Below are 15,281 nucleotides of genomic sequence, written 5' to 3'. Positions count from 1 at the left end.
CAGGAGGGCAGGGAGTGGAAATGACAAGGGTGTGCCCTTGGGGGTAGGCGGGGCAGGGGAGGGGATGGAGTGGCGGCGTGGGACGCTCCGGGGCTTGTAGATTGAATGGGGGGTGGAATTCCGGGGGGACCGGGGGGATGGCACCCGGCGAGGAAAGGGATCTGGCCGTTCGGAGGAGGATGTGTGCGTTGGGGCGGAGGACTAGGAGGATGTAACGAGGGAAAGTGGAGGGAAGAAAGGGCAGGGAGGGGGGGCGAGCAGGAAACGGTAGAATCGCCGGCGAGCGGAGAGAAGGATGGATGGGAACCGGGATGGTGGTACGCCGGGAGACCCCAGCACCGGGGCTCCGCGGGGAGGGGCGGGCGGGCTGCGGGCGGCGGGGGGGTTCAGGGTCCGCGGAATGCCGGGAACCGGGGCTGGAGGAGACCCCGGGGCGGGAGTTCTCGAGGCGAGCAGCGGGAAGTGGGGGTTCTGGGGAGGCCAGAGCCAGAACAGGGGGCGTCCCAGCACGACGAGGGTGTGTGTGTGTGTGTCGGTGTGTGCGCCGGTGTGTGCGCGCGCGCGAAGGCACCGAAGGGTTAGCGCGGGGATATGGGACTGAAGGAGGGCAGGGGGTGGGAGGGAGGCTGAGGATGGGGTGGGGACTCCGGAGCCCGTCGGGGTTCAGAGGGCGGGAAGGTCCTGGTCCCCCGAGGGCCCGGCGTGTGGCGGGGAGGGGGGGGGGCTCTCCGGAGGATCGGGCCGGAGTCCCCGTAGTCTTCCAAGCGCCAGGCTCCAAGTCGCCTCCCAGCCGGGTGTCCTCCGAAAGCCGGGGTCCCCCGGGGCGGGGCAGTGGGTTCCCGGAGTCCCCCCCCCCGCGGAGATCAGAGCGGCACCCCCCACCCCGGGGCCCCGGATCCCCCTCCTACCTATACCCGGCGCCACATAGACGAAGTAGAGCAGCGAAGACGACAGCGAGAAGAAGAAGAGCGCAGCGAGCAGCGAGCGGCGCGGCAGCCGCAGCAGCCCCCGGCGGACGCGCATGCTGCAGCCGGGCCGCCGCTCGGGCGCCGGGCCGGGCCTGCTCCCGCCGCTCCCCGTCTGCCGCCTCCCGGGCCGCAGCCGCCGGCGCCGCCGCGCGGGCCTTGGCCTCCGCCTCCCCGGCCTCGCCGGCCGCCTCTTGCCGCCGCCGCGCCCTCCCAGCCGCCGGCCGCCGCGGGCCCGGCCACATGAAGCGGGCGGGGGCCTGAGCGGCCCGGCGGAGAGCGCAGCGGCGGGGGCGGGGCGGGGCGGGCCGCGGGGGCGGGATGGGGGCGGGGCCAGCGCTGCCGGGCACCGTCGCAAAAGACCCGCGCGCGCGCTCACCGCGCGCTTGCCCCGCCGTGCGGCCCCCCGCGGCGGCCCGCGGGGAACGTCGCCAAATGGCGACAGCCCCTCTCACCGGAACGGCCGCCGCCCTGGCTTTTGGGGAGCGTCGCTGAAGTGCCTGTCGGACGCCCCCAATCTGAGAGCCCAGGGACAGTCTGCAATGTCTGACGCGGCTCGTCACCCACTGCGACAGGAGAACGGGGACTGTAGGCAAGGGGCTCAGTACACACTTTCATTCAATTCGGTTTACCGTTTATTGCAAGTCAGACGGGTGCGTGAGCATGTCTTGGCGCTCGGGATGCTACATAGGACAAAACAGGCAAAATCTCTGTCTTCTTGAACCTCACACTCAAACGGAAGGAGAAAAAGAAAGATCAATTCATAATGTCAGGTACTGATAAGTGATGTGAACACAATAAAACAGGAGAATATATTTGAGGGGGACTAACGTGAGGGAAACCCTCCCTAAGGAGTCACATCAAAGGGTGAACAGCAGTTGCCAAAGCCCTGAGGTTAAAAAAGCTTGATCTGACCCCAGGTTGACTCAAGACCAGCATGGATAAAATCCAAGGACAGGTTGTAGCTCTGGGCAGATTCCACATCCCAAAGATTCCTAAGGAGCTTAATGATAACAGTCATCAAAGGGAAGACTTGCCCTTGAGAGACTCTGGCCTTTACTTACCTTATTAAATCACCCCCAACAACCTTGAGATGTGTGCTCTTATTATTCCTATTGTACAAATGAAGAGTGAGGCTCCTGGATGGAAAAGCAATCCACCCAAGCCTTGCAGTAAGGGATTAAATAAAAAATGACTGGTCTCAGACTTCCCTGATGGGACTGTGGTTAAGAATCCACCTACCAATGCAGGGGACGTAGGTTTGATCCCTGGCTTGGGAAGGTTCCACATGCTGTGGGGTAATTACGCCCGTGCATGACAACTGCTGAGCCCGCGCCCTAAAACCACAGCAGTAAGAAGCCCGTGCACCACAATTTAGGACTTCCCTGGTGGCTCAGATGGTAAAGCGTCTGTCTACAATGCGGGAGACCTGGGTTTGATCCCTAGGTCGGGAAGATCCCCTGGAGAAGAAAATGGCAATCCACTCCAGTACTATTGCCTGGAAAAATCCCATGGACAGAGGAGCTTGGTAGGCTACAGTCCGAGATGTTGCAAAGAGTCGGACACGACTGAGCGACTTCACTTTCACTTTCAAGAAGCCGGTGCACCGCAAGTGGAGAGTAGCCCCCTCCCGCTGCAACTAGAGAAAGCCCACATAAGCCAAAAATGAATCAATTAATAAAAAAAGTTTTAAATGATCCATCTCTCAAGGTACCCTTGACCAGTAGATTGTAGATTTTAAGTGCCTCTGCATTCCATCTGGACCCTAATTTCTATCCTGAAGACAAATTGATATCCTCCTGTGTAGAATAGTATGCGGCCATATCCAAACAACCCTTTCCAATCAGTCTCAGGCTGGAAGACCTCTGAGGCAGTGGGCACAGTAGAACCTGCCTCAGCCTCAGGGGGCTGCCTGCTGAACTGAGGAGCCAAGTATCCCCTTGGAATGCCAGAGCGGTCAGAGGAAGAAAGGACTTTGCAGGGATTCTGTGAAAACCAACAGTTATCCTGCTTTGTATTCCTAAAGTGGTTTATACTTTTCACAGTGTTTCTTTGGCTCTTTAAATGAGGGCTCTAGAATCAGATTGTCCTGGTTCATCGACTCCTGTCTCTCGCATTCTTAGCTGAACACGACCTTAGGCAAGTTACTTAACCTCTCTGCCTCTCTGTAAAATGGTGGATATTATCAGTAAGGACTGCATCAGATTGTTGTGAGAATTTGAGTAATACATGCACACTAGTTCTCAGCTGAGCAATACCCCTGAGAAATGGGATGAGAGAGAAGAGGCTTGAACAACAAAAGAGAGAAGCAAATATTTTGACTCGGACAGACGTGAATACAAATCTTAACTTGGTCTCAACTGGCTGTGTGACCTTGAGCAAGTCGCTTCACCCTTTGAGCCTCTATTCACTACCTGTGAAATGGGCCCAGTGGTGCCCAGCCTATAGGGATGTACTGCAGGGTAAGTGAGGTACAGAGGTGAGGCCTTAGACCAGAAATCTCAGACTAACTGGAATAATCTGACCTGCCATTTCTTTTGTTTGGACCATGCAACGCAGCCTCCCTCCCAACTCTGTCTTTAATGAATGTTTACAAACACACAGAAAAGTTCAAAGACTAGTACAGGGAACAACTGTACACTCTCCACCTGGACTGTTCTTTTTCCAGATTTAAAAACAAATTTATTTGTATACAATTTTTAAATGTTACTTTCCATTTACAGTTATTACAAAATACTGGCTTTGTTCCCCATGTTGTACAATACACCTTTGAGTCTATCTTCCATCCAATAGTTTATTCGTCCCACTCCCTCATCCCTACATTGCCCCTCCCCCTGTTTTTTCAGATTTATCTATATTCACATGTAGGTTTTTTTCTGAATTATTTAAGTTAGTTGCTGCCTTATTGGTACTTCATGCTTCAATACTTCCACGGGAAATCCTAAGAAAAAGTACATTTTCCTACATAACTACAAAAATATTATTACACCTAAGAAAATGAACAGTTATACTACAGCGAACTCTAATATCCAATCCATTCCCAAATTTGGACAGGGAAGCCTGGTGTGCTGCAGTCCATGGGGCTGCAAACATTTGGACATGACTTAGCAACTGGACAACAACAGTAATTCCCAAATTTACCCCTGGGTTTAAAAAATATCTTTGGGACTTCCCTGGTGATTCAGTGGTTAAGACTCCACACTTCCACTGCAGGGGCCATGGGTTCATTCTGGGTACTAAGATCCCACCTGCCCCATGGTGCAGCCAAAGAGAAAGAAAGAAGGAAAAAGCTAGAAGACATGCAAACGGCCAATAAGCACATGAAAAGGTGCTTGCATTTATTTGTCATCTGAAAAATACAAATTAAAACCACACCTTGATACAACATTGGCTGCTGGTTCAGGGGAAAAAAGGGAACGTCTAGGGCCAAGACTGGAGGAAGTGTACCTTGAATGGCAGAGCAGGAAATTGTGACTCTGCCAAGGAGTCCGAGAGGTTGGAGGCTGGGTGTTCTGGAAGCTGAGGGAAGAGGTGCCCCTGAATTTGTGAGTGGGATCAATAACCATCATTGGATGAATTATTTGGAACCCATCCCCGCATCACTGCATGTTGGTAAATGACACTCAGAGGACTGACTTCCTGAGAGTGCTGCTAGGTGGAAAGATCTCAGGGACATGAGTACCTCTAACCATGCTGGGACAGGAAAAAAGAGAGCCCCTCTGTGGGCTTCCCAGGTGGTGCTAGTGGTAAAGAACCTGCCTGCCAATGCAGGAGACATTAGATCCCTGGGTCGGGAAGATCCCCTGGAGGAGGACATGGCAACGCACTCCAGTATTCTTGCCTGGAGAATCCCATGGACAGAGGAGCCTGACGGTATATGGTCCATGGGGTTGCAGAGTCAGATCCAAAATGGGCTCCAGTTAGGAAGTGGGTGGCAGGGATCTAGCTGACTCAGAACAAGTGTCCTCCACAGTTGGATTCCCTTACCATCCATCTCTACCCTAACCTAGGTGGGCAAGGAATTCCCCTGTTCCCCGTGAAAAGAGATAGGGCGACCCTCCCACGTCTGGACTATATACTGATGACCAATCCCCACTCAGATTCATCTAAAATAACAAAGCATTGATTGGTTACTTTTTTCAAATGGAAGGGGGGGCAAAGATGGTAAAATCTTTCCTCCACACCTCCTTTCATCTCCAAGTCAGGTTTCCAACTCACTCAAGCATTCATTCATTCATTCATTCACTATCCAGTCTCTGTGTCAAACAACCTCACTGCTTTCTGGTCTCTGCTCACATGTTACCTCCTCCAAGAGATTTTCCTCTAAAATATTTTCCTTCTTCCACCCAGAACTCTTTATCTTCTTCAGTTCTGTTCAGTTCAGTCGCTCAGTCGTGTTCGACTCTTTGAGACCTCATGAATTGCAGCACACCAGGTCTCCCTGTCCATCACCATCTCCTGGAGTTCACTCAGACTCACGTCCATTGAGTCAGTGATGCCATCCAGCCATCTCAGCCTCTGTTGTCCCCTTTTCCTCCTGCCCCCAATCCCTCCCAGCATCAGAATCTTTTCCAATGAGTCAACTCTTCGCATGAGGTGGCCAAAGTACTGGAGTTTCAGCTTTAGCATCATTCCTTCCAAAGAAATCCCAGGGCTGATCTCCTTCAGAATGGACTGGTTGGATCTCCTTGCAGTCCAAGGGACTCTCAAGAGTCTTCTCCAACACCACAGTTCAAAAGCATCAATTCTTCGGCACTTAGCTTTCTTCACAGTCCAACTCTCACATCCATACATGACCACAGGAAAAACCATAGCCTTGACTAGACGGACCTTTGTTGGCAAAGTAATGTCTCTGCTTTTGAATATGCTAACTAGGTTGGTCATAACTTTCCTTCCCAGGAGTAAGCGTCTTTTAATTTCATGGCTGCAATCACCATCTACAGTGATTTTGGAGCCCAAAAAAATAAAATCTGACACTGTTTCCACTGTTACCCCATTTATTTCCCGTGAAGTGATGAGACCAGATGCCATGATCTTCGTTTTCTGAATGTTGAGCTTTAAGCCAACTTTTTCACTCTCCTCTTTCATGCTCATCAACAGGCTTTTTAGTTCCTCTTCACTTTCTGCCATAAGGGTGGTGTCATCTACATATCTGAGGTTATTGATATTTCTCCCGGCAATCTTGATTCCAGCTTGTGCTTCTTCCAGCCCAGTGTTTCTTATGATGTGCTATGCATATAAGTTAAATAAGTAGGGTGACAATATGCAGCCTTGACGAACTCCTTTTCCTATTTGGAACCAGTCTGTTGTTCCATGTCCAGTTCTAACTGTTGCTTCCTGACCTGCATATAGGTTTCTCAAGAGGCAGGTCAGGTGGTCTAGTATTCCCATCTCTTTCAGAATTTTCCACAGTTTATTGTGATCCACACAGTCAAAGGCTTTGGCATAGTCAATAAAGCAGAAATAGATGTTTTTCTGGAACTCTCTTGCTTTTTCGATGATCCAGCAGATGGATGTTGGCAATTTGATCTCTGGTTCCTCTGCCTTTTCTAAAACCAGCTTGAACATCAGGAAGTTCACGGTTCACGTATTGCTGAAGCCTGGCTTGGGGAATTTTGAGCATTACTTTACTAGCGTGTGAGATTGTGCGGTGATAGTTTGAGCATTCTTTGGTATTGCCTTTCTTTGGGATTGGAATGAACACTGACCTTTTCCAGTCCTGTGGCCACTGCTGAGTTTTCCACATTTGCTGGCATATTGAGTGCAGCACTTTCACAGCATCATCTTTCAGGATTTGAAAGAGCTCAACTGGAATTCCATCACCTTCACTAGCTTTGTTCATAGTGATGCTTTTTAAGGCCCACTTGACTTCACATTCCAGGATGTCTGGCTCTAGGTCAGTGATCACACCATCGTGATTATCTTGGTCGTGAAGATCTTTTTTGTACAGTTCTTCTGTGTATTCTTGCCACCTCTTCTTAATATCTTCTGCTTCTGTTAGGTCCATACCATTTCTGTCCTTTATCGAGCCTATCTTTGCATGAAATATTCTCTTGGTATCTCTAATTTTCTTGAAGAGATCTCTAGTCTTTCCCATTCTATTGTTTTCCTCTATTTCTTTGCATTGATCTCTAGTCTTTCCCATTCTATTGTTTTCCTCTATTTCTTTGCATTGATCCCTGAGGAAGGCTGTCTTATCTCTTCTTGCTATTCTTTGGAACTCTGCATTCAGATGCTTATATCTTTCCTTTTCTCCTTTGCTTTTGGCTTCTCTTCTTTTCACAGCTATTTGTAAGGCCTCCTCAGACAGCCATTTTGCTTTATCTCCTTACCCAGTTTCTTTTTCTTCATGTTACTTTTCATCCTTGACACCACATGTATGTCTTTATTTGCTCCTTTTCTGTCTCCCACCTTGGAACATAAGCTCCATGAGGTCAGAGATTTTGTTTCATTCTCTGCTGAATCTTTACACCCAGCACGGTGCCTGGCACACAGTGTGTCAGCACTCAGTTGTGTCCGACTCTTTGGGACCCCATGAACTATATAGCCCACCAGGCTTCTCTGTCCATGGGGTTTGCCAGGCAGGAATACTGGAGTGGATTGCCATTTCTTCCTCCAGGGGATCTTCCCGACCCAGGGATCGAACCTTTTGTCGCCTGTGCCTCCTGCAGGCAGGTTTACCTGCTGAGCCACTTCCCTGCTGGCTCAGACAGTAAAAGCATCTGCTTGCAATGTGGGAGACCTGGGTTCAATCCCTGGGTCAGGAAGATCCTCTGGAGAAGGAAATGGCAACCCACTCCAGTATTCTTGCCTGGAAAATTCCATGGATGGAGGAACCTTGTAGGCTACAGTCCATGGGGTCCCAAAGAGTCGGACACGAGTGAGCGATTTCACTTTCCAATGGGTAGGTGCTCAATAATTGTTGAAGGAGTGCTGAATGAGTAGCAGATGTGCACTGAGCGCATCTGGGCATGACAAATGCACAGGTGACTGAGAGGAGGGGCCTGCAGCCCAGTGGCCGGTGGACAGGGAAGTGAGTAACTGTAGGACAGTGCAGGACTTACGCAACCAGCAGTCTGGGGAGGTGGCCGTGAGACTCTACGTGGCCTTTGAAAGGGAGTTGAGACCTACTTGTTCGAGGGGCAGGGCAGGGAAGCCAGCCTGCCTGGAACAGCTGGTTCCTCCAAGGAAAACAGGCCCTGACCCTGTAGCTCAGTAGAGGCCTCTGAGTCAGAAAGATCTTGTGACCAACCAGTTCTGCCTCTTTTTGACCCTGACTGCATGACCTTGGCAAATCATTGCACCTCTCAGAGCCTCCATGTCCACATCTGTAGAATGGGGATTGTAGTTCTTCTTCCTGGGGTTGCTGTGAGGACTTGAGAGAGTGTCTGAAGAATCTGGCATGTTGCAGGCTCTCAGTCAATTGGAACTGTCCTGCTCTTACAGTCCTGTTGTTTTTTTTTTTTTTCCTGTGGACCACAGGGAGCCTTTGAAGGTTTTGGAGGAGAGGAATGACCTAAAGATAGGTGGAGGGCAGTGTGGCCTGGGGGTCCCTGGAGAAATTCCAGGAGAGTGTGAGTTGGTCAACACTCCATTACAGACTTGCTGGAGTAAAACACATCAAAGGATCTAGAGCCTAAAGTAAGTCAGAAATAGCACCATGCCCTCCCCAACGCCTCAAACTCTCCTGTTCCAGGCACCTGCCCTGAGGAAACCATTGCCTAATCCATAAATGCTAATCACCAGTGGTGTGATAACATTACACAGCAGTAACAGCTGAGTTTACCCTCCCAGGGGCAGTTGAGTAGATAAAGATCGCTGACATGTTCTAACTGCTTTCCAGGCCCCAGGAGTCTTGGCAACGATTACTTCTGGTGCCAGAAACCCCTGCTGAGGAAACCCTGACTGGGAGGTTCCCCCTGGTAAGCTCCAGCTAGGTAGTTCATCAGCCCTTCCAGAAGAAACTGAGGCACAGAGCAGAAGAAACAGACATCATTTCTTGCCAGCAGCTTTAAGAGCCTGTGGGTCCTCCCGCCCCTCCACCACAGTGCTCCACAGACCAGCTGCCCCACTGGTTGAGCCCCAAAGAGAGGAAAAAACTCCCCCAAGCCCACTGGGCGGGGATGAACATATAACCTGAGCAAGAAATAAGACTTTCTTTTAAGCCTCTGAGATACAGGGGCTATTTGGGTTTGCTTTGGTTTTGTTTATTTCAGTTCAGTTCAGTTCAGTCGCTCAGTCATGTCCGACTCTTTGCGACCCCATGAATCGCAGCCAGGCCTCCCTGTCCATCACCAACTCCCAGAGTTCACCCAGACTCACGTCCATCAAGTCAGTGATGTCATCCAGCCATCTCATCCTCTGTCGTCCCCTTCTCCTCCTGCCCCCAATCCCTCCCAGCATCAGAGTCTTTTCCAATGAGTCAACTCTTCTCATGAGGTGGCCAAAGTACTGGAGTTTCAGCTTTAGCATCATTCCTTCCAAAGAAATCCCAGGGCTGATCTCCTTCAGAATGGACTGGTTGGATCTTCTTGCAGTCCAAGGGACTTTCAAGAGTCTTCTCCAACACCACAGTTCAAAAGCATCAATTTTTCAGCACTCAGCTTTCTTCACAGTCCAACTCTCACATCCATACATGACCACAGGAAAAACCATAGCCTTGACTAGACGGACCTTTGTTGGCAAAGTAATGTCTCTGCTTTTGAATATGCTATCTAGGTTGGTCATAACTTTCCTTCCAAGGAGTAAGCGTCTTTTAATTTGTTTATTTAATACCTATTTATTTATTCATTTGGCTGGGCTGGGTCTTGGTTATGGCATGCAGGACCGTCGATCTTTCTTGCAGCATGCAGAACTCTTGCGCTACGTGGGAGCTAGTTCTCTGACTAGTGATTGAACCTGGGTCCCCTGCATTGGGAGCTCAGAATCTTAGCCACCAACCACTAGGGAAGTCCCAGGGGCTATTCGTTTTATTTGAATATAATCAGGCTTATGCCTCAGTGGTATAGAATCTGCCTGCTAATGCAAGAGCCGCAGGAGACACAGGTTCAATCCCTGGGTCAGGTTCAATCCCCTGGAGGAGGAAATGGCAACCCACTCCAATATCCTTGCCTAGAAAATCCTATGAACAGAGGAGCCTGGCGGGGAGTTGGACACAACTGAGTGACCATGCATACACACATGCAACCTGGCTTATCCTGCTGCTGGTGCTGCTGCTAAGTCACTTCAGTCGTGTCCGACTCCGTGCGACCCCATAGATGGCAGCCCACCAGGCTCCCCCGTCCCTGGGATTCTCCAGGCAAGAACACTGGAGTGGGTTGCCATTTCCTTCTCCAATGCATGAAAGTGAAAAGTGAAAGTGAAGTCGCTCAGTCGTGTCCGACTCTTTGTGATCACATGGACTGCAGCCTACCAGGCTCCTCCGTCCATGGGATTTTCCAGGCAAAAGTACTGGAGTGGGGTGCCATTGCCTTCTCCGTGGCTTATCCTAGCTGATCACAAATAAACTCTTGTGCAATTTGCTTTCCCTGGACATGTTTTTATAAGATACAACTGCAATGAAACATGTGGCAGGAGTTTATTCATTTCTTAATGATGTTTATTTTGTTGTTTTCTTTTTCTTTTTTTTTTTTTTGCTATTACTGGTCCATAGATCCTAAGCCACAATTCAAAATCTAGAAAATCTAAAACCTAAATGTTTCTTCATAATTTATTTGGCAGTAAAACTCAATCTGACTTGAACTAGTGACAAAACTTACCTTAATAGACAGAAAGCTATTTGTAGTCTTAATCACACTTAATATGAATATTCCTATGTTCCTATATGAGGAAATATTTAGATTTTTACTTAGAGGTTGACCCAGTCCTCTCAAAGTGTGTTATGCAAATGTTCAGTGTATATACCATATTACCTTTCAAAATTCTGAGATTCTTACAAAATTGCAAACCACATCAGACCCCAAGGGGTTTGGATAAGGGATGGTGGCCCAGTACCAACATAGCTGCAATGAGCATCTCTGGCAGGATGTCACCCACAAAGGTGGCCCCAACGATATTTCCCACGCCCGTGTTCTTCTGGAACTTTCTTTAATTCGCCTCCCTTTGAATCCGGCTGGGACTGTGAATCACTTGTAGCCAAGAAAAAGAAGTGGGAATGACAGTGCTCATAACTTCGGAGGAAATACGGCTTCTGACGTGTTGGTTGAAACACCCACCTTGGAAGCCTTTAGCTACCACACTGAGGAAGTCCAGCCATGTAAAGAGGCCATGTCCAGGTGCCATGGTCAAGGCCCCGGCAGAGGTCCCCGCTGCCAGGCAGCAGCAGTCGCCAGATCCTGGAGAGAGCAAGCCTTCAGACAGTCTAGCCCCCAGCTGTCAAGTCATCCTCGTTTACACCGTGAAGTCTGGGGCAGTTTGCTGCACAGTAGGATCTGTAACAGTGCCGCTCTGCGTGTGCCCTGTGCACTAGGGCAAGGCTTCCTCCAGAGCACATTCATGTGAGTGCAGTTTGCTGAGCAGTAGGAATGCACCTCTTCTGATGAACTAGTTCCAAATTGCTTTCTGAAACGAGTGTGCCAATTTACACTCTCCGCAGCACTGAACAAGGATTTCATGACTTCCTGCCTCACCCACAGTTTCTATGATAAGATTGTTCCAGGGTTCTGTCCCTCTACCATGAAATCCCTCTGGAGAAAGACAGTAAGATAGGAGGAACTGGCATAAAAAGTTAGCAGAAGTCCTCCAGTAGCATTGATTCTATAGAGCACTTTTTGCCATCAAAAGACTGATTCATTCCCCCTTTCTACATTCTGACGCTTTTTTTTCAACCCTGAACGGCCTGGCCTAGGGCATGCCTGGGTCGCTTCTGAGTGTCCAGTGATAGAAGTGATTTATATCTATCAAAGTAGGTGCCAGGCATTTTTCTAAATGCTATGAGAAGAAAGGGGAGGAGGAGGAGGAGAAGTATAGGTACCAGTATTTACTAAACTTTTTTTTTAGCTACTTAACATCCATTCCAGAGAAGGCAATGGCACCCCACTCCAGTACTCTTGCCTGGAAAATCCCATGGATGGAGGAGCCTGGTAGGCTGCAGTTCATGGGGTCACTAGGAGTCGGACACGACTGAGCGACTTCACTTTCACTTTTCACTTTCATGCATTGGAGAAGGAAATGGCAACCCACTCTAGTGTTCTTGCCTGGAGAGTCCCAGGGACGGGCGAGCCTGGTGGGCTACTGTCTATGGGGTCGCACAGAGTCGGACAGGACTGAAGTGACTTAGCAGCAGCAACATCCATTCACTTCTGCAACAGCTCCAATTTCCTCCTCCTCTTGCTTTCAGTCTGTTGGGTTCTCTGAACTCTGAACTCCATTTTTGACTCATTAGGTGAGCTAGCCTGGTTAGTCAGAATATTGTATTCCTCTGGTAGTAATAATTGGTTCAGGGTTGGGTAGACCCATCAGAGCCAATGAGACTCAGTTCCTAGGCATTTAAATTTGTGCTTTTGGAGAGCCGACTTCCCCCTTCATGTTAGACATAAATATGAAAGGTTGTGAGGCTGGAGCAATGGCAGCCATTTTATCAACATGTGACACCTAGGGATCAAGACAGCATGTGCAGAGAAACTGATGCAAGTAACAAAGAGAAACTGAGTCCTGATGACATAATTTCAGTCATGAATCCACCTAGTCCTGGCCTTCCATTCGCTCCCCCAACCCTGTCCCCTCAGTTGTCTACCTGCTGAGGTTTTTGTTTTAATTGAAGTATAACACACAGACAGAAACGTACACATATCACAAATGTTTAGCTCACTGAATTTTTAAACCTGAATACACCCGTTGAACAAGCGCTTAAGAAACAGAACATCACTGGTTCTCACTTGTATAAGTAGAATCATAGAGCATATTCTTTTATGTCTGACTTCTTTTGTTCAGCATTATATTTGAGAATCAATCATTACTGAGGAGTGAGGTTGCAAGTCATTCATTTTAATTGCTGAATAGTATTCCACAGTTTCTTATCCAATCAGCTGCTATCAGGAATTTGGGTAGTTCTGAGTTGGAGGCTACTATAAATAATGCTGCTGTAAAATCTTTAGTGTAGTGACTCTGATACTAGTAAACTACTCTCTTGACGTAATGTATAAGTAGGACTTTCAACTCAAACTGGCTTAGAGGAGAAAGGAATGTATTGCCTTACATGACTATAATGGCATGAGGCAAGTTTACATGGCTTCAGGCATAGCTGAATCCAGGGGCTCAGTGTAACATCATCAGCACACGATTTCTCTCCATATATTAGCTCTGCTTTCCTTTGGGTTGGCTTCATCAGATTCATCTGTTGACCAGCCCCTGAGAAGGTGGTCCCCACAGCTAAGGGATCTGCACCCAAAAAAGAGTATTTGTGATCAAGTCTAAGTGGTCTGCTTTCAGTCACATGATCATCCCTGAACCAGAAGCTGGGACTAAGGGGATGGAGTGTGCTGATTGGCTGGACCTGGCCACATGCCCACCGCTAGAGCCAAGGAGCAAGAGGAGCTTCATATGAACCATGTGGCTGATAGTGGAAAAGGGTGACTCGCCAAAGGCAGACCAACTGTGCAGTTGGTCCAGTGGAATAGGTGCTGAGTAGCGACAGCAACAGATGGCTGTGGACTGCACTAAGCTTTCTTATGCCTTCATGACTCCACATACTTTGTTTCTGCTCCTGGAAACCCTAGGTTCTCATCTCTCTTCATCCTTTGAGACCCAGCTCAAATTTGTTTCCCAATCATGAAATCTCCCAGAATTCTGGGTCTGGATACTCAGATGAGTGCTCTTGACTTCGATTTCCCTCTCCTTCTATTGCAAGAGGCTCAAAAGCTTAAAATGCCATTTACCAGACTCTCCTGCAGCAAGGAAGTCAATGGTAAATTAAGCTCTGTCAACTAGATGCATTTGCGTGAAATCTGAAGGGTGAAAGAGAGGCAGTGGTCCTCTCCCTGTGGCTGTGACAGCTGGCCAGCCAGTCCTAGAAGATGGGAGGAGTGTGGGCCGTGGAGTCCACCATCTAGTCTCCAGTTTGGAGGACGCAAGGAGTAGGAGGTGGGTGGTGATGGCAGGAGCAGCAGCAGTTTGGTGACTTCTGAAGCATGGCGTGGTAGAGGAACCTTGAAATTAAGTCACCCTGACTACTCTTCCCGCCCTCCTGGCATTTTTGCAAGCACCAAAATCCTGTATCAGATCCTTTTTTGGGACTTCTCTGGTGGTCCAGTGGCTAAGACTCTGTGCTCCGAATGCAGGGGCCTTGGGTTCAATCCTTGCTCATGGAACTAGATTCCACACACTGCAAGGAAGACCCAGTGCAGCCAAATAAATAAATATCTATTTTTTAAAAATCTGTTTTTGACTTAAATACCTGGAGTGGTTTCTATTTCCTGAACTATCTCCTGACATAAAATTCTCCTATGTAGAATAGTCAGACACATCTATGAGAGCACCAATCACGCTGTTTTATATGCACATATGAGCATGTGGGTGTATATGCACGTGTGTCTACATAATAAAACAAGCACTTAAATAGCACTTACTCTGTATCAGGTGCTATTCTAAGCACTGTGTGAAATAGAAACTTACTTAATCCTTACAATAACATCTTGAGGTAGATATTATCACCCTCATTCACAGAAGAAGAAACTTAAGTCTAGAAGGATTAAGGAACTTGCCCAAGGTCACACAGCTGGTTTTGTATGAGTTATGTGACGGTTATGGCTAGATTATACATTTCCTTGAGGACAAGAAATGTCTCTTTTCATCTTTGCACTCTTTGTGCCTAAAACTGGGCCTGGCACATGGTAGATTTTTAGCAACTATTGGTTAAACGAATAAAACTGTTTATGAACTCAACTGACTCTGCTATAAGAAAATGAAAAATTACCCCTTTCATTTAATTATTTTAAAAATGTTTCAAGGTATTTCTTTTCCCTCTAAAGCATGGATAAGCAAACTTCTTTTGTAAAGGGCCAGATAACAAATATTATTAGTTTCGCAGGGCATAGAGTCTCCATCACAACCACCTAATTCTGCTGTTGTAGCACGGATGCAGCCATAGGCACGCGGCTGTGTTCCAATAAAACTTTATTTTCAAAGATAGGCAGTGGGCCAGATTTGGCCCATGACTTGTAGTTTGCTAACCCCTGCAACAGAGAATGAGTTTTTAATGTATCAAAGTGTTTACTACAGATTATCACACTTAGTAGAAATGCATCAGTACCTTAATTTTTACTTTGTTTTGAAAAATGTTTTTTAAGCTAACACCTTTCAGTTTATCCCATTTATTTC

The 15,281-nt window shown here is 48.2% G+C and overlaps 1 protein-coding gene across 1 annotated transcript in view; it reads right to left on the bottom strand.

The window, feature by feature from the left end:
• Positions 1–1,090, bottom strand: part of B4GALT5 (beta-1,4-galactosyltransferase 5) — a 77,090-nt gene extending 76,000 nt beyond the window's left edge. Inside the window, exon 1 of the mRNA XM_025263302.3 lies at positions 909–1,090. Within this exon, the coding sequence (XP_025119087.2) occupies positions 909–1,023 (115 nt within the window). The 5' untranslated portion in view covers positions 1,024–1,090. The remainder of the gene's footprint in view (positions 1–908) is intronic.
• Positions 1,091–15,281: the final 14,191 nt, after the last annotated feature.

This window comes from Bubalus bubalis, chromosome 14, assembly GCF_019923935.1.
Source record: "Bubalus bubalis isolate 160015118507 breed Murrah chromosome 14, NDDB_SH_1, whole genome shotgun sequence".
Taxonomy (NCBI): Eukaryota; Metazoa; Chordata; class Mammalia; order Artiodactyla; family Bovidae; genus Bubalus; species Bubalus bubalis.
This window is presented reverse-complemented; position numbering and strand designations above follow the sequence as displayed.